This window comes from Anabas testudineus, chromosome 10, assembly GCF_900324465.2.
Source record: "Anabas testudineus chromosome 10, fAnaTes1.2, whole genome shotgun sequence".
NCBI lineage: Eukaryota > Metazoa > Chordata > Actinopteri > Anabantiformes > Anabantidae > Anabas > Anabas testudineus.
In genome coordinates, this window is record NC_046619.1 from 6,349,219 (window position 1) to 6,371,667 (window position 22,449).

The window sequence follows — 22,449 nt, forward strand, 5'->3', positions numbered from 1 at the left end:
AGGTAAGAACCACAGACAGGTGATGCCAGTAAGTCTTGCTGCAGAGTTATCAAGGTGGACAGAGCGTTCTAGTCCGTTTCAAAGGGAGCAATTAATAAACAGCCTCGTGTCCTCAAACATCAGCATGATCTGCGGCTATATTAATGAAGTAAGACTGAACAGACACCAGGAATGAGTTAGCGCTGTTGAAACCCGTGCTTTTCAAGAAGTGCTGCCTTTCTGATCTTGGATAGGTTGGATAGGCTCAGCATAAAGATGGATCGCTATAGAAAGGAAGTTTCTGAGGATGGTCTACTGGGAAATACTAGTATCTATTTTTCATTTTGGCCCTTGGTTTAGATTTTGTCAATATCTTTTTTGGGTAAAGTTAACCATGGTTAAGGGTGTTGTTCTCCTCAACAGCAAGATTAGTGGAAAAGCTGTTTATTTGTTTTCACACATACAGTTGGTGTTTCTAATAACCTTAAAATATCTCTTCGGTTTGCTTATTTGCATCTTATCCTCAAGTCTCCCACATAGTCCGTTATTTGGAGTTTAAAAAAAAAAAAAGATGGGAGAAGAGAGAAAAGGTGTTTTTTGAGAAATGGGACGTCGTTTCCTTCAATCCATCGAGAGAAGTGACGCTAGTTCTTTATAACGGCAAAGCAGCTGTCAGTCTGCAGGTGTTAGGAGCTCTGTATGCCTAGGAATCTGTATTTGCACAGATAATGATAATACTGCCAGAGCAGCAGTGTAGCAATGTCCAGCAACATGACAAAAGTGAAATATCACTTTTATCACAGTTTGAAAAGCAACCGCACATTCATTAAAAAGTTTGTACAGTTACTGCTCAGACACTGCAAGAACATAAGTCAACAAGATTTTACTTATATTTCAATTATATGGGTCTGCATTTTTTTTTCTATTTATGAATTCATTATGGTATTATAGAGCTTATGAGAATGTCTTGTAATTTGCAGACAACAATTAGTAGAATAAATACCGTATATCTACCTGAAACACAGGGATTTTCAGTTTGACAGAAAACCACATGTAATTAAAACCTTTTTGGTCTGTTCAAATACAACAGACTGTCTCTGATCATCGCTACACAGGTTAAGTGGCAAAAGATGAAGCTTAATGACGAATGATGAAAACTGCTTTATGTTGCCTTAATTAATCAGACCAACAGTTAACACAAATCCACTCAATTTAAACAAGAACAGAAATAAATGGTGTAAAACAGTGATGCAGTCCAATCGGTCGTAGTGTCCAATCTTTAGCAGATTTATAACAAAAGCGGATGATGATCAGATTAAAAAAGACTCCCGCATAGGCTGGTCCCCTGGGTCCTCGCTCAAGGCTTCGTCCAGGTTCTTTGCTCCTCCAAACAGTAATGGAACTGAGATATCCTTCATGACAGCGAACTGAACAATTTCCGGATCACCCAAGGAGCAAAGAGACATGAAATGAGATAATGAGAAGCACCTCGTGTCCATGTCAATCTGCTCTGCATAGTGAGTGAATCAGAAGCTGAATTCACACACATTTTGTGTATGTGTGTGTGTGTATGTGTGTGTGTATTCTTAGATTGTACATCTTACACATCTTACATGCATAACAGCTCTTCAACAGCGAAATGGTCAAAATAAACTTTTAGCCCGAGATATTCAGCACGTCACTGAATGAAACTTTGCATTAAGACAACAACCACTTCATGCACATTCAGCCATCTTTCACTTTATCATGTCATTTTCTATTTGATGAAGAATAATGGAACAAGGTTTGGCGCAGTTCTCATTTTGAAAGGTTACTTTTTTTTTTTAATTTAGTTTTAATCTTCTTGTCATTGTTGAAAAATGTGATGAAAAGTATTCATTGAGGACTTTAACACTGTTAGCATCAGAAAGGGAGAGAGTGTGTATGTGTTACTGTGTGTGTGAAAAGACAGACAGAGAGGAGGCCCTAGATGAGAGAGTGTGTGGAGGGCAGGAGCGCGCACACGCGCGTGCACACACACTCACCAGCAGCGTCATGGCACACAGATAGCGTCTTGAGTGAGAGCACTGCTTTGTATGTGATGAGAATAGGTCTTTCCAACAGTCCCCTGGCCATCAGCTCCTCTCCTTTCCATAAGCCTTTATCAACCACCAGGCGTGAGTCTTTTGTGTAGGGGAGCAGGCGAGGCTCTCCAGCCCTCTTTGTGTCAGCTTTTATGGAGAGATATATCTCTGCTTCTAAACTAAGATGGAGGAAATATGGTGACAGAGGGGAGCCAGCCGATCGTTACGGCCACAAAGGCAGAAGAACAGTTAGGGGCAGATTCATGGACGAGGCTTCTGGCTCTCAATCCATAACGCCTGCAGCTTTACCACTCCATTATGGTGACACCATGCACATCCACCAGCGCGCCGGCATATATCACCTGTAGTGTCACACGTATAGGGACGCAGGGAGTGCAGAGGGGTAAGGAGCTCCTGCTTTTCTCGGAGACTCGGATCAAAACTGCATTGTTTCTGCGGGTTGGCCTGAAATGGTTCAGCAATTATTTAATGGATTGCCATGAAATTTTGTACAGACACTCAAGGTGCACAGGGGTAAAAAAATATATACTGTCTTTGATGATCCACTCACTTTTCCCTTTGCAACACTGTGACATTTGCGATTTTGAAGCAAATGTCAGCTTTTCCACAAGTGCCATCAACAGGTCATGCTATTGTTTTGTTTGGGCCTTATCATATTCAATATCTGCATACATTTTGATTCTACAGTGTTTTTTGTGAGCAAATATTAGCAGCTTTATACAGTCGCCAAAGGTAGAAAATGCAGGAAATGCATTCCACTTGCTAAACATTATGCTAGCATAGCCTACTTGCTAATCTCCTTATTTCCACTAAGAGACACTGGGTTGGAAAGCTAAAAATCTCAGCAAAGATGGCCACTGATAACTTACACTTCCTAACGTACTTATACACATATTTATACCTGCTCAGTGGCATGTTACTGTTCTCACTGTGAATATGTTAGCATGCAACTACACTCACCACTGTGTTTAAACTGCTAGCATGGCTGTAGACTTGCTAGTAGCTTACCTTCAACACCTGCTCCCACAAAGTGTCAAAAGTCATGCTAATATATGCCAAAGCACGGGACTCTTCCTTTTATCCCGCCCGTCCTTTATCTTTTCCCAGCGACCACGGGATTGAAAAAATAAATGGATTAATTGGTCAACTGACTGAACTAGACTGAAGTGCGACAAGAAAAGCGGGAACAGAGGGAGAAGAATGAAAGAGAGGCGAGAGCAAAAAGGGAGTTCACAAAGGTTTGCAATGAAAGAGAAAACAGAGACATGTGTCCTGCACGAAGCACAAATTGTCCCTGTACTAAAATCTCTGCCAAACAGAATAAAAGCAGCTTGGCAAAAATAAGGTATGCATTCACACATTCCTGCCGAGTCTACCTCAGCAGTCTATTCCTTTTAAAGCTAATCCTCACTCCTGTGCCTGGCCACAAAAAGAGAGGGATGGATGTCCCGAGGAAAGCAGCCTTTTATTCAACACTAGATGAATAGGACATGAATAGGGCATGGCAGTTGGCAGAACACTGGCAGCAGACAGAGCAGGCTGACGGGCAGATGAGCGGGCAGGTCCTTCTGATGCTAATTGCTGCACCGCGCCTCTCTCCGGGTCTGACGCAACGGAGGGACAGAGAGCGCCACTGCACCCAGGTCAGCCGCGAGGAGGGGTGCTGAGGTGAGAGGAGGATGAAAAAGAGGCGGGAGAACATAAGAGGAGAGGCGAGACGAGGGGGGGCCCCGTGTCCAAGGAGTAGGTGGCAGTGTCAAGTTACAGCTGCTGATGCAAGAAGGACGAAAAAAAAAAAAAACAACGCTCCTCGCATCAGCACCGGACGAAAGAGAGAGGAGCATCGAGGCTCACGCTGTGAGTAGGCTTTCTCCAGGGCCTCCCCAGCTTCTCAGATTACTGCTGTCGATCAACGTGTACACCTGACGCCATTCTTCGAAAAAATATCTTTCAAAACACCAAATCTCCGTTTGTTCCTGCTTGGCAGGCAAAAGTAATACAAGCCTAAACAAGCTGCTATGTGAACAGGGAGGTAAAATTCCTTCACACCTTGCTTATCTCGAGCTTTAATAAAGGAAAAGCAGGTTGAAATTCACACTCGCTATCTGTTACTTAGAATAAATACAAATAAATGGCTTTGCATGAATCGCCTCTTGTGCTTTTCATCATTAGCTGGCAGCAGAAGCAGGTTGTAAGCAAAAAAAAAAAAAAAAAAATGCATTGAGCTTTATTTGAAAACGTTGAGCTTGTTTAAAGGGCAGATGAAAGCGTCGCATAGTTTATTCATGTCTGCCATCAAGCACAATGTGCGCAACACGCTCTTGATGGAAGTGATAGATTGTTAGTGGGCTGGTCTGCTTATAACTGACTAATAATGATGCTGCCTCAGCCAATTATAGTGGTGATGCACACATAACGCCACTATTGCCCTCAATGAAACTGTTCAGCCACAATATGTAAACCCCTGTACACACTGCAATATTTCCTGCTAAATTGGCCTTTGGAAAGTTTTTATTCTACAGGACATCTGGACTAAAACTGGTTTCCATTTGAACTCTTCTCTCGTTTCTAATGATATCCCCACGCTGTCAACCTTACCATACTTCTTGTAAAGTGTGTTTCTAAAAGCTGGCGTGAGTTCTCATTTGTCTATCTGTTGTGTGTTTCCGAGTACCGAGCATTGTGCATCGGGCCAACGAGAGAGACGGGCTACATTAGGACTTGGGACACAAGGTCTAATTAATTTCTATTGCCTACGGGTTATTCAGGTAAAACAATTACATCTGTAATGTCTTTGCAGTTAATGTTATTATCCCTCAGATTCTAATGAAGCAGAGAACAGACTAAAAGTGCAACCGGGGTCTTGGTGACGGGACATGTCTGGAGGGACCGGAATCGTGTGTGAGTGTGTGTGTGTGTGTGTGTGCGAGTGTTGGTCGATACTGAAGCGTAGGCCTGTGTGAATCTCGCACACATTGGTGCAGACAACATTAATAGCGTTCCAAATGCAAGAGAGATTGAGTTTGCCGCAGGATGAATAAAAATATCACAATGGGCAAGGTCTCTATAATTACTTGGATTCAATTAAGGGCCTTTTGAGCAGGTGGCTTAATAAGCTTTCAGCCTCCTCTATCCACTGTGCAGCCTAATGAGTGTCAGTCAGAGTCAGGAGAAGATAATGCTCTTGGCCTTAGGGCCCTTCCATTACTCTCTCATCCTCACCTTTTACCATGAGGCCTCGGGCTACGTCTGTGACAGGCATGTCTGACTGTTCACCAACTCATTCACTTCATGACACTCTGTGCACTCACACCGTTCCACGTTCATATGCTTGTATAAATTGATACGTGGATAAAGCACTTTGATTGTCCTTTAGTATGCATTTACTGATGTAGTCAACTCCAGAGATCTGGAGGAAGTAACAAAAAAAAAAAAAAATGCCTGTAGATGTCGATGCTGCAAATTTTGCTGAAGGCCTAAAACTAAACAAAAAGTTTTTTTAGTCTTTTAACAGACAGTTGTTCTCTCACCTCAAGACGGAAGATAAAGACGTATTTAGGCTGTGAACATATTTCCTCCATTAGCATTTCACTGATCTGGAGTGTGAAGAATGCCTAAAGATATTTTTGTTAACTTTAGTTTTTGCTAATGCCTCCATGAATATTTATCATTACAGAGGAGTGGCTCTCAACCATTTGGTCCTGTGAATCAAATTGGTGTCCTCCTATGAGCCCTCTTCACATCGAACAACACGTCCTCGCGTGCTCATGACTTGTCAGCATGGCCTGTCTTAGAGACATACTTGAAAATTTGAAGACCAGAAGAACTAATAGAGCAGTGTTCAGAAATTCTGGCCTAGATATTCATGCCTTTAAAATCCTGCTTAAGTAAATTAGTGATAAGGTGTCAGTGTAAACCTACTTCTGCAGCAAAATGGCCCCTGTGAATGATATATTAACATGCTGCAGAAGCAGACTACTAATACTAATGCATCAACGTGTAAGTGGCATTTTAATCTTGTAACAAGTCAAGACGGAGCTAATATTAATGACATTATAAGCCAGTAGATGGTTAAATCTATTACAACTAATTGTACTTTCTATGCTCATGAGATTTTAATGTAAAATCTACAAAGTAACTAGTAAGTGAATGTAATAATAATAAAAAAAATTGCATATTTATTTAAATAGCAGTGAAGAGATTGTACAGAAGCACAGAAATACAAATACGTAACCCAAACTCTGCTTTATCCCCTTCAGCTGCACTGTGTCCAAAGCAATATTTTAGGTCAGTTCTAGTTTGTTTACCTAAAAGACAAAAATCTACTTTGATTTTTTTATTTATTTGCTTTTGATTTCAGAGACTAAGAAGACATCTATCTACTTCTCTCAAATGTCAAGAGTGAGTACAACAGAGCCCTCTGCACTTGATAAAATGTGTCACCTACACTGTAAAAACTGACTACAGCTTCAAATGATGTATAATTTCTTCAGCTATATCTGGACAAAATGTTTTGGTTGCGGGCTCAGTAACAGACAGACATGTTCCTGCTGTTAGGCTTTCTCAAGTTGAGGAGCTCAAGCGAGGGGGTTCACTAAATGATCCATACTTTTCCTGCACATGTGTCTGTGTGTGTTTCTGTGCGCGCGCGCATGTGTTACATCCTGAGACTGTATCCCAGCGTGAGAAAATCAATGAGACCAGTGTAACAGGGAACAGTCCATCAGCATTTGTACACATGCGCAAGCACGGACAAATACACCCATGTCTCCCACACGCATCTCGTTTTCCCACATAAATACACACACACACACACACACACGTACTTCTGCACACATACAGTACACTCTGCTCAGGCTCGCTCCCCTCCACACTCTCTGCACGCGGTCTAGAATATTGATGTGCTCTTTAAGAGCCCTCCTTTCTGTCTGTGTCACATTCCATCCATCTACACACCATTTCCAACCACACCATCAGACAGAGTGGAAACAATTGAGCACTAACTCTCCTTTCATACAGTGGTTTATACAATCATAGCATAGGCTCAGATGGCATTCCACAAGCTGCACATTTCATCATCTTCGCATTATAATGAGGCAATACGCCGCTCTACTGTATGTCAGTTTGTATCATTTCATAACATTAATATAGCCGACGTGCCATGTTGAGTGAAATATTATTCCCAAAATCCAATGTACTTATTAAGGAAGAAAATCCACTGCCAGAAAATATATTCTCTGGGCGCTCCGGCTTTTACCAACACTGGTGGACTCTCAATGTGTGTGTGCATGGGTGTGTGTGTGTGTGTGTGTGTGTGGCCATGACCGCATGCTCATATTCACGTGTGCCAGATATAGAACTAAAGAAAACCCAAGGACAAGAGCGTTCACACATCCACGCATGCACATCAGCCCGAGGTTTATTATCACGGGGTGAGTGGCAATTAATGTAGCACTAATTAGAGAGGCTTTTATGTGTGGAGCACTGAGAAGAGCTCTTGGTGATCTTTGGAAACTGCAGGAGAGATAGCACGAAGAACATAAAACGCAGCGCGTGGCTTGACGAGACACTAGCCATACGCGCACGACACAACATGTCAATTAGTATCTAGCGCTGTGCGGCAAGCTGCCTCGTAAGGTAGATTAGAATTCTGCTGCTCCGGATGCTGATTTCAGCTTATAGGCAACAAATCAAACAAAGAGCCTATCTTTGTGCAGTGAAGTCGATATAAAAACAACAACAACTAAAAATACATGAACAAGAATATAAGAAGATTACTACCTTCCAATCATTCCGCTGTGCTCGATTCATCTCTCCCTACTGTGTCATCAGTTTATATCCAAACTGATAACTATCCTCCAATCAGTCTCCGCAGCCATCTTTATGCCCCCACTGTTATGTTGTTATTTCTGTTTATAACAACGCATTGCTAATCATTTATTGTAAAATAAATGAGAACATTTCGATGCCTGGTTTCTCTGTTTTGCAGACAAAAGTCATGAAGCGGCTAATGATTTGTTTTGTGCGAATTGTATCGTCACGTCAGCAATTATTTAGCTTGTGTCACTTTTATGGTTGGTATTTCAAACATCCTTCAAACACGTTATTGTCCGTCAATCATGCTTCTCTCCTCCCATCGCTTCCCCTCTTGTCTCTCCTTACTGTGTCATGTTTTCATCCCTTTGCTTTCCCCGCAGCCTCCTCTCACCATCCTTCGCTGTGTAATCTAGGGGATTGTGTGGTCTCTTGGTGAGAGGTGATGGGTACAGCAGGATGAGCGTGATAATCTGCCACACTGGATTACAGCCTAATCTCTAATCTCTCTGGCCCTCCTCTGCCCAGGGACCACCTCCACCATGCCAATTTTATTAATCTGAGCCCCCTGCATCAACGGCTTAGCTTTGCCCATTTTGATTTCCCAGCTTTCATCAAGCATATAAAGCAGTAGGAGTTGAAACAATAGATTGTTGTGACCCAGCAATCGGAAGTGAATTCCATGACCCCTCCGTGCTCTATTGAAGGATTTAGCTGCTGATGAGACTGTTAATCCGCAGAATGTGAGGATTCATCAAGAATAGTTGCTTTGGGGATGTCCCAGGTTGCCTAAATTGCAGCGGCTTGTAGTTTGGCTCGTACATTCTTCATAAGTGCTGAACATGGGCTCCAACAGCGTCTCGTGATATCTATCAGAGTCAGACTAAGCGTGAAGGTTGCTGTGTCCTGTCTGACTTCATGACCTGAACACTCACAATTAATGTCCTATATCATGGGGTTAAATTGGTGTTAGTAATTCCTCTGGCTAGTTGAGGGATTGCCGAGTAAAAAATAACTATTCCAGTCACGTACCAGCTAAGAGGGGAACACTGATTAACCAATTATCTGGCCTTCCTAATAAACGAGTAATCAGTTCAAGGCTGATCTCTGGACTGATGTCTCTCTATCGTATTGAAACACTCATTGTGACAAATGTGTTATGTATGCAAGTCACAGTCCTAATGCAATAGAAACTGATTGGAATTCATGCCAATGGACATATAGTCAGTTGCAACATGTTCCAATCAATGTTAAATTGAATGGTTGTGTTCACATTGGAAGAGGATTTATTTTATTCGTCTTGCTCCAATTTTATGTTTGGCTTTTTGTGAATGACATCACAAAAATGTTTAAGTGCACTTGCAGGATTTCTCTTTTCTTTCTAAGAATAAAATGAGATGAATACATCTGGCTTATTTCATGATTTTGGAAGACAGACATCAAGCAGCCATCATGTACATTTATAATGAAGGTGCATGTCATTAACTTTGTGTTTTTGCTGTAGTTGTGCTTCTTCCTGTATGTCTCCCTCTGTCTGTTTCAGGTATCCCAGCCTCTGAGCTGTATGTTTCCAGTGTGCACTTACTGGCCCTTCCAACCTTCCTGTGTGTTTTTTTTGTCTCTTGCTTGTTGTTGGTGAAGTCTGATGACCAGATGGCGGTCCACGTTGAGCCTGGTTCTTCTGGAAGTTTTTTCCATTAAAGGGAAATTTGATCTCTTCACTGTCACCTAGTGCTTTCTCAAAGGGGATTTGTTGGGTTTTCTATATAATTATAGCTGTGTTGTTCTTTTCTGGACCTTTTAATTGTAAAGTGCATTGAAACTTTACTTTTAAATGAAATTAAAATGAATTAAATTGAAGTGTGGTGTTAATTTAATAATAATAATGAACAGAAATGAAATAAAATAGTGACATGAGAAAAACAAATAAAGAACTTCTGAGAGCATTCTGTCAACAAGCAGTGAGCTCACACTCCTCCATCGGATTCTTGCAGTGCTCTATTCATTACACTTTCTTTTTAAGTGCTGCATCAATAATACGATTTTCTTTTTTTATAAGTGCTGAAGATTGATTTTTAGATGAATAAAATGCAACATGTCACAAATGCAGGCATATACAGACCTACAGATTGGCTGATTGCCAAGCTTACTTTTTTCTAACTCCGCACCCCCAGAGTTTATTCTTTTCCATTTTCAAGCTTGTAGACTTCAACCCCAGCGGACTCTGACTCAAGTGACATAATTTGAGACAATTTATCGCCAAGCTGTCCCTACTTGGCACCTTTGCCTTGTAGCTTTTAAAATGAAATGAAACGAAAATGCAAAAATAAAAGCAGCCAGGCCGTGTTAGAAGTGAAATGCTTAAAGCCAGTGTTCATTCAATACATTTGATATTTGCTAAATTACAAATTACCATGTTACACTTGTTTTGTTGTTACTGACGGGCAAATCCCGTCAATAGTGGAATGTAGAACATCTGTTATTGTGGTGTATCGCTGCGTGTGTGTCAGCCCACCTTTGTCACCAGCATGTGTGTTTTCGGGGTTGAGTGTGTCCAGCAGGTGGATCGAGCTGGTAGGTCTGGTTTTGCTGCGGTCCTCCTGTTGATGGTCCGCTGAGCTCAGGCCGTTCTCATACAGCTGGCTATCACCGTGCCGCAGATGCCAGGTCAGGCCTAACAGGTGGACCGCTACACACACACACACACACACACACACACACAGAGAGAAAACACACACACACAACCACAGCCAAAGGGAGAAGAAAAGCAGATAGAAAAGATCATTATTCAAGGCATGCAGAGGGGTGTGTCGGAATCTTCTTTAATGCCCATCTTAGAGTCCTCACTCAATTTATGTGCTTATTAGTTCCCAGCAAGGCAGCCGACAATTAGCAAATACACAAAGAACACAGGCGCACATAAACTCTCACACAGTATGTGCACATACACATGTGCACATGAACACGGAGCATGGCAGAGGTGGGCAATTAAGGCAGATCTTCATAGTCTGAGCCCAGGGCTGGTATTAAAGTGCTAACACAGTCTTTTATGCATGACTAATGACGCTTTGAAAGCTGCTGCCGATTCACAATCCATATGGGCCCTTTAAACAACAAAGGGTATGGGGAGAAACTGGATTCCCCCTCCCACTCATAAAAACTGTTTACTAGGACAACAATCCAACGTGCCGTTAAATAAAAACACCTGCCCATTAAGAAAATTAATTAGCGTCTTGCAAGGCTGTCAATAAAAGTTTCAGTAAAACATTCACCTCGCTCTGACCAATCATCACTTCCCATTCATGTGAGATTGTACTGCAACACTGCTTTCGTTTTTTACTTTAAAAGAATCTAAAAAGGTAATGCTCCTTGCTGATGTGAAGAACAAAGCAAATGAAATAAATCATTGCAGGCCTTTTTTTTTTTTTTTTTCCCTCCTCTGACACATTCCGAACATCAAACAAAAGCAAAGACTCAAATCACAAAGTTACTCTGCGCTGGTGGCACTCAGAGGATGGCTGCTGCATGCAGATCAAGGTAAGGAACTTCTAACGACTTCAAACATCTTCACTGTCTGTCTTCTGTCTGCTGATAGCAGACACCCAGAAAAAGTACTTGACACGCGCCTGCACAAAATGGCTGCTTAGAAAAACAAATCCACAATTATACAGCATGACCAACATAATCACACGGGTACGCCGCGTTCATATGTGTATTCATTTACCTGCTACTTTCATGTATGCATGGCTGCACACTCGAGCTCACCCGCAGTTGATTCCCAGCTGATGAGGAATAGCTAATTAAAACTCCAGATAGTTCAAAGCCATTTTTGCAGTTGCCTTTTTGTTCCAGGAGCACATTCCTCTGAAAAATATAGCAAATCTATGATGAGCTCTGAGAGTTGAAACCAGTTTGGTCCCATGCTCCACTCTGGCATCTGTGGGGATCATTTCAACATTTCAACTTCTGACTAGCCCTAGCCACTGTTGCTTTAGCTATCTATCCATGCACAATATGAGCTCTTCAAAGCAGAACACTGACGATTACTAGGGCCATGAGGGAGACGTCATGCATCATTTAGTTTAGACTAATTGAACTGTCAGCCTGTGACGAGACCAGACACGGACATGCACATATTCTCCATATCAGCGTGTGTACGAGTTGCTCATTTTAAAAAGTTTTTTTCTTTTTTTCATTAAAAAAAAAATGCAGTATGGAGGGATTTTCTCATTAACAGAACACTGTGAAATTTGTTGTGATGACTCACTTTGATGCTAAAAAAAACAACAACAACCAAAAAACAGTATGACAACAAGTAACCCAAATGATCTGCTCTTGTACATTCAATTTCATGGGCTTAGTCTCCGGCAAAATCCTTTATGGTTGTCTAGTAGTGTGAGTAGTGCATCTCTTAGCAGACAGGTGTGAGAAAAAAAAACAAGCAGATAGGAAAGAACTGGAATAAAAACATATCAAAGATCCCATTTTACTTAACAGTGACAGATTCAGAAACGATCCCACTGAGATTTCCTTTAAACCACAGTCCACTCTATCAACTGTCTCCTGTTAGAATTAAACATGAAATATGGTTTTACACCTACGAATACAGGTTTGTATGCATCATCCCTGTTTGTACGGCATTATATTATGCAGCAGAGTGGAACACCCTATCACCGTATCATAAATTAGCCTGTAAGAGTGCTCAGTGAGGAATGGCAAGTCATTCCCAAACATTTAGCATTTCCACCATTCAATCTCTCATGCTCCATTCTCTTTTCACTTCCTCTCATCTGAATTGCTTTTCTTTCTCTCCTTGTACTGCCCCCCCCCGTCCCCCCCACACACCTCCGTTAACCACTCCAGTAATGACTCTGCAGCAACAGTCCTCACTGGCTCTCCTATCTTGTCCTCTTCACCACTCCATCCCTCCTTAAAGCCCCTCAGACCCTACTCCGCCTGCTCGTGCTCATCAGCCGTCTCTTTCTCTCTCTCTCCCCGTCTCTATCACGCCTCTGTTTTATGGCTGTTGACCTTTAGCTGGAACACTTAGCATCTAGAGTCACAGAGTACGCACACGCACAAACACAAGCGAGGAGGGATAAGGACTTGGGAACATGATGAGGAGAGGACGGAGGTGGAGAGTGAGAGTTTGTGCTCTTGTATTTCTGAGGACCCAGTGTCCTCACTGAAATACTAAGACTGGTGAGTGCATGTTTGTGATTATTCACTTGACCGTGTTAATTTTGCATATTTAAAAACTACTAGGTTTTAATTTAGATTTCGAATTGGAGATACAGTTAAAGTGGTACCACTTTACATGCAGTCTCATTCATCTGCCTCGAATGACTATATCCAAGGCTTAGATGAGAATCTCATGGTTGAATGAATTCAAAAAATGAGCAACTTCTGGTCATTGTTGACCAGAAGTTAGAAAAATATTTCTACAAAAAAAATCAGAACTCAAGGTCAAGCTAATCGCGTTTCCTAGATGGACAGAAGGAGTGGACCTAAAAAAGTGGACCTGAAAAAAAATGTCTGTGTATCCATGTAAGAAGACATGTCAATAACAACTTCTAAGCAGAGTCAGGTTTACCCGCAATAGAAAGTCAAGACAAAAAAATGATGTCGAACGCTCCCACTGGACCCACATATTGGCCAGAGTCTGAGAAACTAACCAGTATTTCTACGCTGGGACATGATCAAGCCCCGTGCTTGCTGTGTGCAAGAGTGTGGTAATTTGATTATATTTGTGATATAATTGTAATCAGTCAAATCTTAATTTCCACAGATATTTTGCCACATAGTCAACCTGGAGCCACCTGGGCTTTGCGGGGCTCTCGTCGCAAAGTAGTGCTTTTGCCCACTTTGTACTATTGCCAATCAAGTTTTGCTGCCAAGTACAGTAGCATTTCAGAAAAATCCAATCACTATGATTAAGAGGGAGAAGAGAGGCTAAAGGAGTAGGGAATATGCTTTATTGTTTTCGTCACTAGAAGCAGAAGGATGACACTCTCATCTTAAGTAAATATGAAGCCTATGACTGATACTATATCCACAAATAGCTACGTTAAGAAACATTGAGCACATTGTTAAATTCAGAATGAGGATATACAGTGTGGGCAGCTCCCGTCACTTCCTACAGTAACTCTATCACTTACAGGAGTTGGTCCATTTTTGATCGTTTTTGTGGACACATCAAATACATACACACTCACACACACACTTAGTCGCAGCATGCAGTCGGTTATGCGAGCAGCATGTGCTCAGCGTGAACCTTCACTCCCACTTTCTTTTTCTCTTGTCTGTCTATCCATCTATCTCCCAGTGTCCATCTTTCTCTCTCGCTGTGTCACAAAAAAAAAAAAAAAAAAAGAAAAGAAAAAGGAAAAAGAAAAGCACATAACAAGTTAGAGAGATACTCGGAGTGAGTCCAGTCATTATAACTGGAGCGGCGGGAGCAGCACAGTAGCGACAGCAAGCAGAAGTGCAACGCACTAACAGGCCGAGGCCCTCGCGCACATGAATCATTGATCAGCGTGACAGCGAGATGACTGCCAGAGGTAATAGGACGGCACTGCTGTGAGGGGGTTCTGTACTGTACCCTCGCTGTCGGCTACCCTGCTGAGACGTGCATGGTGGATGTGGCAGGCTGAAGAGAACAGCGTGAATAAAGTTAGCAAGGCTGCTGAAATAAAAACTGTTCCATTCCAGCTGTTAACATTACCAGCGTTAACAGCTGGAATGCCAAGACATACGGCTGCCATATCATTATTGTGATTGTAATTGAATGGCAACCCTGAAGCGCCAAAGTCTCTGCACAATCCTCTCAAGACAGGCCAGGTTTTAAAAGCAGCCTGTTTAATCTGGTAGACGAAGAGATAATACTAGCTCGCAGTGGCTGCTGCAGTTGTTGCTATTGTTGTTTGTGTGTGTGTGTGTGTGTGTGTGTGCGCGTGTGTCTCCAGATTAGATAGAAATGATTGTGGGCTCCAGTGATGATTAGATTTCACACTCGTGGCTGGAGAAAAAAAATAGGCAGTAGAGAAAGAAAAATTGTGTGTGTGAGTGTGTGTGAGTGTGTGTTTGTGTGTGTGTGTGTGTGTGTGCATACCTATTTGATGCCTGCGTTGCACTACATGCTGTTATCTGGGGCTTGTAACAGTCCTAAGCTGGTCTATAGGACACAATGGGTGAGACTGACTGTGAATATACTGTCTTATCGATAGCCATTATAGCCAAGGTAGCACTGCAGTCAGTTAAAAATGATTTATCAATACTCTTGCACGTGCGGAAGCACACCCAGGACTGATTGCCAAGTTCTTCTCACTCACACGTATAGCTAATCACAGAGCGTATACCTTCTGACAACCAGAGGCTACAGCTGGCTTTGCCTGGCAGCAAACACCTTTGAGCGCATCAGTCATTCAATTTAGTGTGTAGTTTAGCATGTGCAGTAAAATGCAATTGTTCGACCGACTTCAGCGTGGCTGTGTCAGCCTCTAGCTGAGCCACAGCTTCAGAGGGGTGGGGGGGGGGGGGGGGGGGGGGAAAGGCAGAGAGAGAGATAAAAGACACATGGAGAGGGGGAGATGGGAATAAAGAAAGGAGGAGAGAGACAAACGGGGAAAACAAGTGTGAAGGAGAGTGAAGGAGAGAGACTTCAGCACCAATAAAAGAAATCTGTGTCTAAGTCAATGTTAGAGTTGAAACTGAGAGAGCCTGGGGGTCTGCCTGGCCTCCTGCCTTTCCGCCTGTCGGCCTTCGCTCCACTCTGACAGACAAGAGGTGCTAAAGTGTTTTTCTTACTCCCCTCCACCAACACCTTGAAAGCCACTAATACCACTGTCATGACAGTTTTAAGTGTGCATGCGTGTGTGTGTTTGTGCGCATGTGTGTGTGTGTGTCTAAGCAGCGGCGGAACCTCACTCCACCGTGTCCTGACTGGTGCAGACCTCAGGAGTCACCAGTGGTGCGACCTTGCTAATGGGGAATGGAAAGCCCTCGTTGGATGAAGGGATAAAATGACAGAATGAGGGATAAAGGAAGAGCGGAGGTGGCGACACACTTTTCATGTCATGAGCGATGAGATTTGCTGTATGTCCCGCCGTTTATTTACCAGGAAAACTCACTGTCACTGTCATCTAGTTAGTCACGGTAGCGGCAGTACACCAAGTCCAACAGATCACAGCTTTCGACTTCACGCATTTCTCTGTTGTTCTTTCATTTCTAATCACGCCCCCTCTCTCTTTCTGTCAGAGTCCTCCACTCTCTCCGTCTATCTCCCACTGGCTGCCTTACTGATCTGGCCCCCTTTCTGAACGCTGAGTCATGTTACAACAGACAGAATAGTTAAATGAGCAGGGGATCGGCGCCATGTTAGATTCCCCTCCGGCAGCCACCATCTAGCACCAATGAGAGCTCACGCGCTGCAGAAGAAAAAAAACAAAAACGGAGACTCACAGCTGCCGCTCACACTCACGTACAGCTCCATCACTCTGTGCTGGCGTGTGTTGGTGTGTGAGTGTGTGTGTGTCGTGAATTAGATGAGAAAGAAAAGAGAGCGTGTGAGTGTGTGTTGCTGTGCACGCGTGTGTGTGTGTGTGTGTGTGGGCTTGTACTTGCCCGGTGAACTATTGGAGCTATTGAGGCTATTTTATTGCAGCCTCTCTGACCTTCTGGAGACATTTTACCAAAGTCTTCTCTTGCCATTCAGAGCTTTCTGACCGGAGTCTGTCTAGCCATTTAAAGCAATTTTACCAAAGGTTTCTGTAGCTGTTAGGGTAGTTTTAGCAAAGGCCACTGGGTTTCTTAGAGCTGCATCAGACGACCAAAATAGAGGACTGAAAACAAAGAGAAACTGGACCAATCAATACAGACCCCAATGAGGCATGAAGCAGCCGGCTGAAAGGAGCTGGGGTGAGGAGCACAGGCGCACACACCATCCACAGTGCCACACGCACCCATCACATACATGCACACGCTCACACACACAAACACACCGGGGCTCAAATACAGTACAGCGTGTACTGCAGGGCTCATTCTTTTTAATTTTCACCATTTTATTTTTTCACCATACATGATTCTGTGAAGTAGCAGTTTAAACCAATTAAATTTCTGTCTTCGTGTAACCAAAACAGATCAGATTAGCTGCAAGAAAAAAAAAAAAAAATAAAAAATCAATGAAATCTTAAAATTCAGAAAGCAAATGGTAGCTTTTAAAATAAAACCAGCATATTTGTATCATTGATTTGAAAAACCAGCAGTGTTCTGTGGAAAACAAAAATCTGTTTTACTTATTTTTTTTCATCCTAAAAATGAGAAATAATAGCATATTTATACATAGCTACCCTGAAACACACACATTTGAACAAAACCAGATACACAGTGACTCAAACATGAAAGCCTCCTCAGTGTGCGCTATAATTATGCAACAGATTAAAAACATCTGTTAAGACAAAGTGAATAAAGCCGATGCAGAGTCCAGGACTCGATAGCGTGGCTGCATTGCCATCGAGCCACAGCGTTTTTCTCTTTTCTGTCTGTTCTAGTTTCCAGGCCGTGCTGGAAATAAGTTGTAGCAGCCAATCTCACCCACTAAACATTGCTGAGTAGATAATTAGTTGCCAGTTGCCCCCCCCCCCAACTTGACAGAGCTGCACAATAAAGAAGGTCACCACCGATCCCAGACTGCCAGTTCAAAAACTTTCCTTTGAGGGAAGGTAACTCTTCATTAGGACAAAGCCAATTCAGCACCTCAGCAGCGACATTCTTACAACCATCACTGGACTCGGCGACCCTCCGACTTCACGTCTGTACACAACGTCTGCCCTCCTGCCCACCACCTGCTATCAGAACAGACTGCAATCCCCACTACTCCACGTGCTGCGACTCCTCACTCCACTGAGGTTATTATTACTGTGCAATGTTGCTACAAGCAAATGTTTGCACTGCAATCCACGAGGTATAATAACCCACCATCCTATCATTAGAGTTGTTTGTTTTTCATTTCGCCTAATGCCTGGACTTGTGTTTTTTACCACTTACAGTGCTAGTTTCACGAACTGCTATTACTTAATGTTCAGAAGCATTTTTGTCCTTTTCACTATGCCCATCTCACAGCACTGCCCTAACTGTGCTGTCTGATTGCAGGGAACAGTTCAGAGTGAATAAACACATCTTGAGCAGAGCGGATCATCACATTTAGGGATGTTTTTATTTTAGACATACAGACTGTACTTTTAGTTTTGGGCTTGTTTTTGATTGCAAATGGGTTTGTTCACAGTCTTTGTTTGATTGACCTTTATATTAGCACACACTCTTTCTGTTGACACATTTGTATGGGAAGTTCATTTCTATAAAATCTAAAGCTATATATTGCACAATTTCTCATATGATTAGATGCACCTCCCTCTTTACTGGCTGGTCAAGTGGCAGGTTTTAGGAATATATATGATATATGCTGTCTTTTTAAATTTGGACATCAGACAGGGTTAGATCAAATGATGGCTGCCTTTCACCAAGCCCAGCCGCAGTTTTCATACTATTTACAGTCCATTCAGTGCAGACTGGTTGTTGGTAACAGGGACTAGCCCTGGCTTTAACAAAGCAAACTTGACCTGAACTAAAGCCTTCTCTCACTGGTAATACCTGCACTAGTTTCTTTGTTCAAGATTGAGCGTTTGCTGTGTTTGCTTTTCAACAGGAGAGAGTCTGGAGCAAAGACACTGAAGAAAGATGGATTATTACCAGCCTAAAACCAGGGTAGATATCTGCCTGGAAAAGGTTCCATCATGTGTCTCAGCAATCACACTGTAGAGGACATGCGCCAGTATATGTACACCATATATACCATATATTGTTGGCTACTGTGCCTATTACTCCAGATCTTTGGCCTCTTTGACACACATTGTGTTCTACAGGAACAAACAATTAGATGATAGTACACAATGCACAGTCTGTATGTACTTACGTCTTGTTCTCTGGTAAAGAAAACACTTCCTTTACAACTGTTAGCAGTGGCTGAATCTGTCAAGTGATTTTGATTCTGTAATGAGCCTAACTGTGTTATAAACGGCCTCTTTTTGACAGTCATTCAATTATATCTGAGAAAGAACGAAGGCTTTTCTAATTAAAGGTCAACTACCTTGTCTAAACAGTCCCCCATAGCCCTGTGTCTTTCATGAGCTCTCCCTGCCTAATAACTTCGGCAGACTTCATCAGTAAATGGGGAACATGCTGCTGCTCCTTCTATGGTAATAATATATCTACGTTTTTCATATCCTACAAAAGGAGACATGCTCCTTTTGATATGATTATCACTTTTTGGAGACTTGTACTATATAGCTACACACCATCAATTTATTGTTAACTTATTTCACATTTTATTCCTGTACACTGCAAAGAAAATGCTCATATAGGTGGAGCTCATTTCAACAGCTGCCCCATTATTTCTTTTATCTTAGTTAATTATGCTTCATAGTTAGTTAACTAAAGCTAGTTAACTAAATGTAGTGGACTAATAAATACTAGATTTCCCCTTTTAGTTGTAGTGAAAGAGAAGTAAAACCTCCAGTATAGTTTTTGAGTACTTACTTTAGTCACTTAACGTCACCACCCCTGCCTAGAAACTGCAAATTGAAGCTCTTTTACACGTAATTAAAAAATAATTGTTTATTTTGTGTTGCTTTTCTTCTGTTTTCTAAAAAGACTTGTAATAGCTCACTTGTTTGTTATCATTTGCTTAACATTAAACAAGACACACAAGCACAGTTTTTGTGTCGTCTTGTTGGAAAAACCTGTACCAAACATTCATGGTTTATGACGTATTTTAATTAAATGTGACTGTCTGTGTTTCAGTAATTGTCTTCTTGACATAATGTATGTAGGCATAATGTGCTACTCAGCTCCCAGTTGTAATTTTTTAACTTGTTTGCCAGGCTGGTCAACAACATAGAACAGAACAAGCAGTTAATTCATGATAAGTTGTAATCTGCTTGGTGCCGTGGAGACAGACGAGGCCTGCTAGGACGTTTGGAGGAGAAATTCAGATCATGAGGGAGCGACTGAAAGGACTATTCAGGTCTAGCCAGCACTGCTGCAACTAACCTTTATTTTCATAAGTGATTGATCGTCCTGTAGATTTGCATATTAATTGAGCCCAAGGTGACAGCTTCAAATAGCTTGTTTTGTCTGACCAACAATCCAAAAACCAGAAGATAAAAAAATAACAGTGAATTATCACATTTCAGAATCTGAAAGCAGAAAATGACATTTTTGTAAATGATACACATTATTCAATCAAAATTGTCAATTAATTTTCCATCAACATCATTAATTGACCAATTATTCCAGCACTGCTGTAGACTGCGAATGCATAAACATTAGCTGAGCTGAAACAATTAGTTGACTACAACTATTTTTTATGATTCATTAATAATTTCTGCCAGCCCCATCTTCAAAAAAAAAAAAAAAAAAGGGTGTGCTGTTATATCATGTTATCATGTTTTCATTTAGGCCCTTTATTAGACAAACCGATATTAACAGCACCTTAGACTTTGGGAAAGACCATAAAAAAACAAATTGCTGATTTATTAAAAGTAAAAATAATGATTATTTGTAGTACTAATAAACACACTACTACAGCTTTGTTGTTGTTGTTGTTGTTGTTGTTGCTGTTTTTCATTTTGGGTTTAGCTGGAGACTGTACTGAGTTTGACCCCTGAAATGAATGACTTTTAAAGCACATGCTTTGAATTGCCATCAAACTGTGAAAGTAGATTTACTAAAAGAAAAAGTGTGAAAGTAATGAACTTAACGCCGCTAACGAGTCATTTGGCTCTTTATGGAAACACCAGGTCCCCTGAAGCATCACGTACTGCACAACAGAAGTATAAGGAAGACCTTAGCTTGACGTGTGCACTGTCTGTGTCTCTCTCTCTCTCTGTGTGTTTGTGTATGTGCAAGTGACTGATGTGATTTGGTGGTGATTATTTGATTGCGGGGTGCTGCTGACTTGCTCATTTCTCTTGCGTCAGTAGCTTCTCCCTGTTGCCATAGCGATGGTTATCTTTCAAAACTGACACATCCCACCCTCTCCTCATATTTGATTCAACAACCGAGGGCTGGAAGTGTTTAAAACAGCAAGACATTCATTTATGCGCAAAATTCTCTAATTATCTTTTTTTATTTTCTTTGACAGCACGATAGAGCAATAGCAGAAAGGTTTTATGGAGGCAGAACTTAAATGAGGCTTAAAATAGAAATGAATTACTGGTAGTGTTGTCAGCAGCAATATTCTTCAAGATTACAGATGCAATCTTAATCTGTCCTCTATCTCTCCTTAAATGCCCCGTTCACTATCATAATGCCTGCTCCTCATATCTGATGGCCGTGTTGTGCTTAATAACAAGCTATGACTGCGGGAGGGAGGGGTACGTTGGGAGATAAACAAATTAACAAAGCTACTCACAGCCCCTGCAGCACCAGGGGGTATGAGAGGAGAAGGAAGAGGGCAGTAAAGAAGAAGAGGAGGACTGCCTTAGCTAATCACAACAGGGGGCATATGCTGCAATCACTTAGACACAGCATTATCTCTGCAATCATGCACCGTCCCATTGCTGTGCTAATTGGGAACTGTAATTTGAGACATAATATTATTGTCTCATTATTTGCTGGGTTACTTTCTCCCCAAATTAATAAACAAGTCACATAACTTGCATTAGGAGCTTTAAAGACTGGCAATGATTTGAAATGGATATTAAGAAGTTGATCCAAATTCAAAATCAAAAATAAAAAGAAAATAAAAATAAACATCAGGATTTGCTACAAACAAAAGTGTCAGATTTGTTTAGTGGATTATCAAAAGCTATCGCAAATGTTCTAATATCTGCTGCAAGTGCTTCTCCGTAATACCACTGGTCACTCTGTGCCTCCACGGCGGACGGCAGATAAGTTACCAGCTCAGTTACAAGCTTAACCGTGAAAGTTTGGCTGAGCATCATGGGAGAAGATGAAGATTCAGCCAAATGTAACAGCTGCGTAAAGATGATTTTCACCAAGGGATGGGGGAGAGGGTGTGGGTGTGGGGGTGGGTGGAGGGGGATTTCCTACACTCTGTTTAGCTCCAGTCTGGCACAATTGTAAAGGGATATGTCGATCTCTTTTTTTTTATTGTTGCAAATGTTTTCAGTCAGGGGTATCTGCAATATGAAACTGACAACAGGCAATACACACAGTATACAGTGTCACTATGAAAGGATGTAATCTAACTCTTGTTTGGTTCATTAATCCATTAATTTTTCAGTCTTTTTCAGTGTAGTCATGAAAAATTAAAATAATACCCCATAAAGTTGCTTAAATTTAATAAAATACTAGAAATTACTTCAAATCCTTACATCTCAGAAGCTGTTTGGACAGTGTTTGATGCGCTGGTTGCATGTGGTGGGTCTTACACATAAAAAAAGGAAAGGAAATTAAAAAAAAGTTCAGTAGTAAAATAATAATAACTATATAAACTGAAAGAAATGCCCAGCTAAGTACAGCATAATATCCCACAGGAGGTGATTATAGTTTG

At 41.6% G+C, this 22,449-nt stretch overlaps 1 protein-coding gene across 1 annotated transcript in view; it reads right to left on the bottom strand.

The window, feature by feature from the left end:
- The window catches only part of tenm1 (teneurin transmembrane protein 1), a 148,856-nt gene that overhangs the window by 69,641 nt on the left and 56,766 nt on the right, over positions 1 to 22,449 (bottom strand). Inside the window, exon 6 of the mRNA XM_026357422.1 lies at positions 10,393 to 10,566. Coding sequence (XP_026213207.1) covers positions 10,393 to 10,566 — 174 coding nt within the window. The remainder of the gene's footprint in view (positions 1 to 10,392; positions 10,567 to 22,449) is intronic.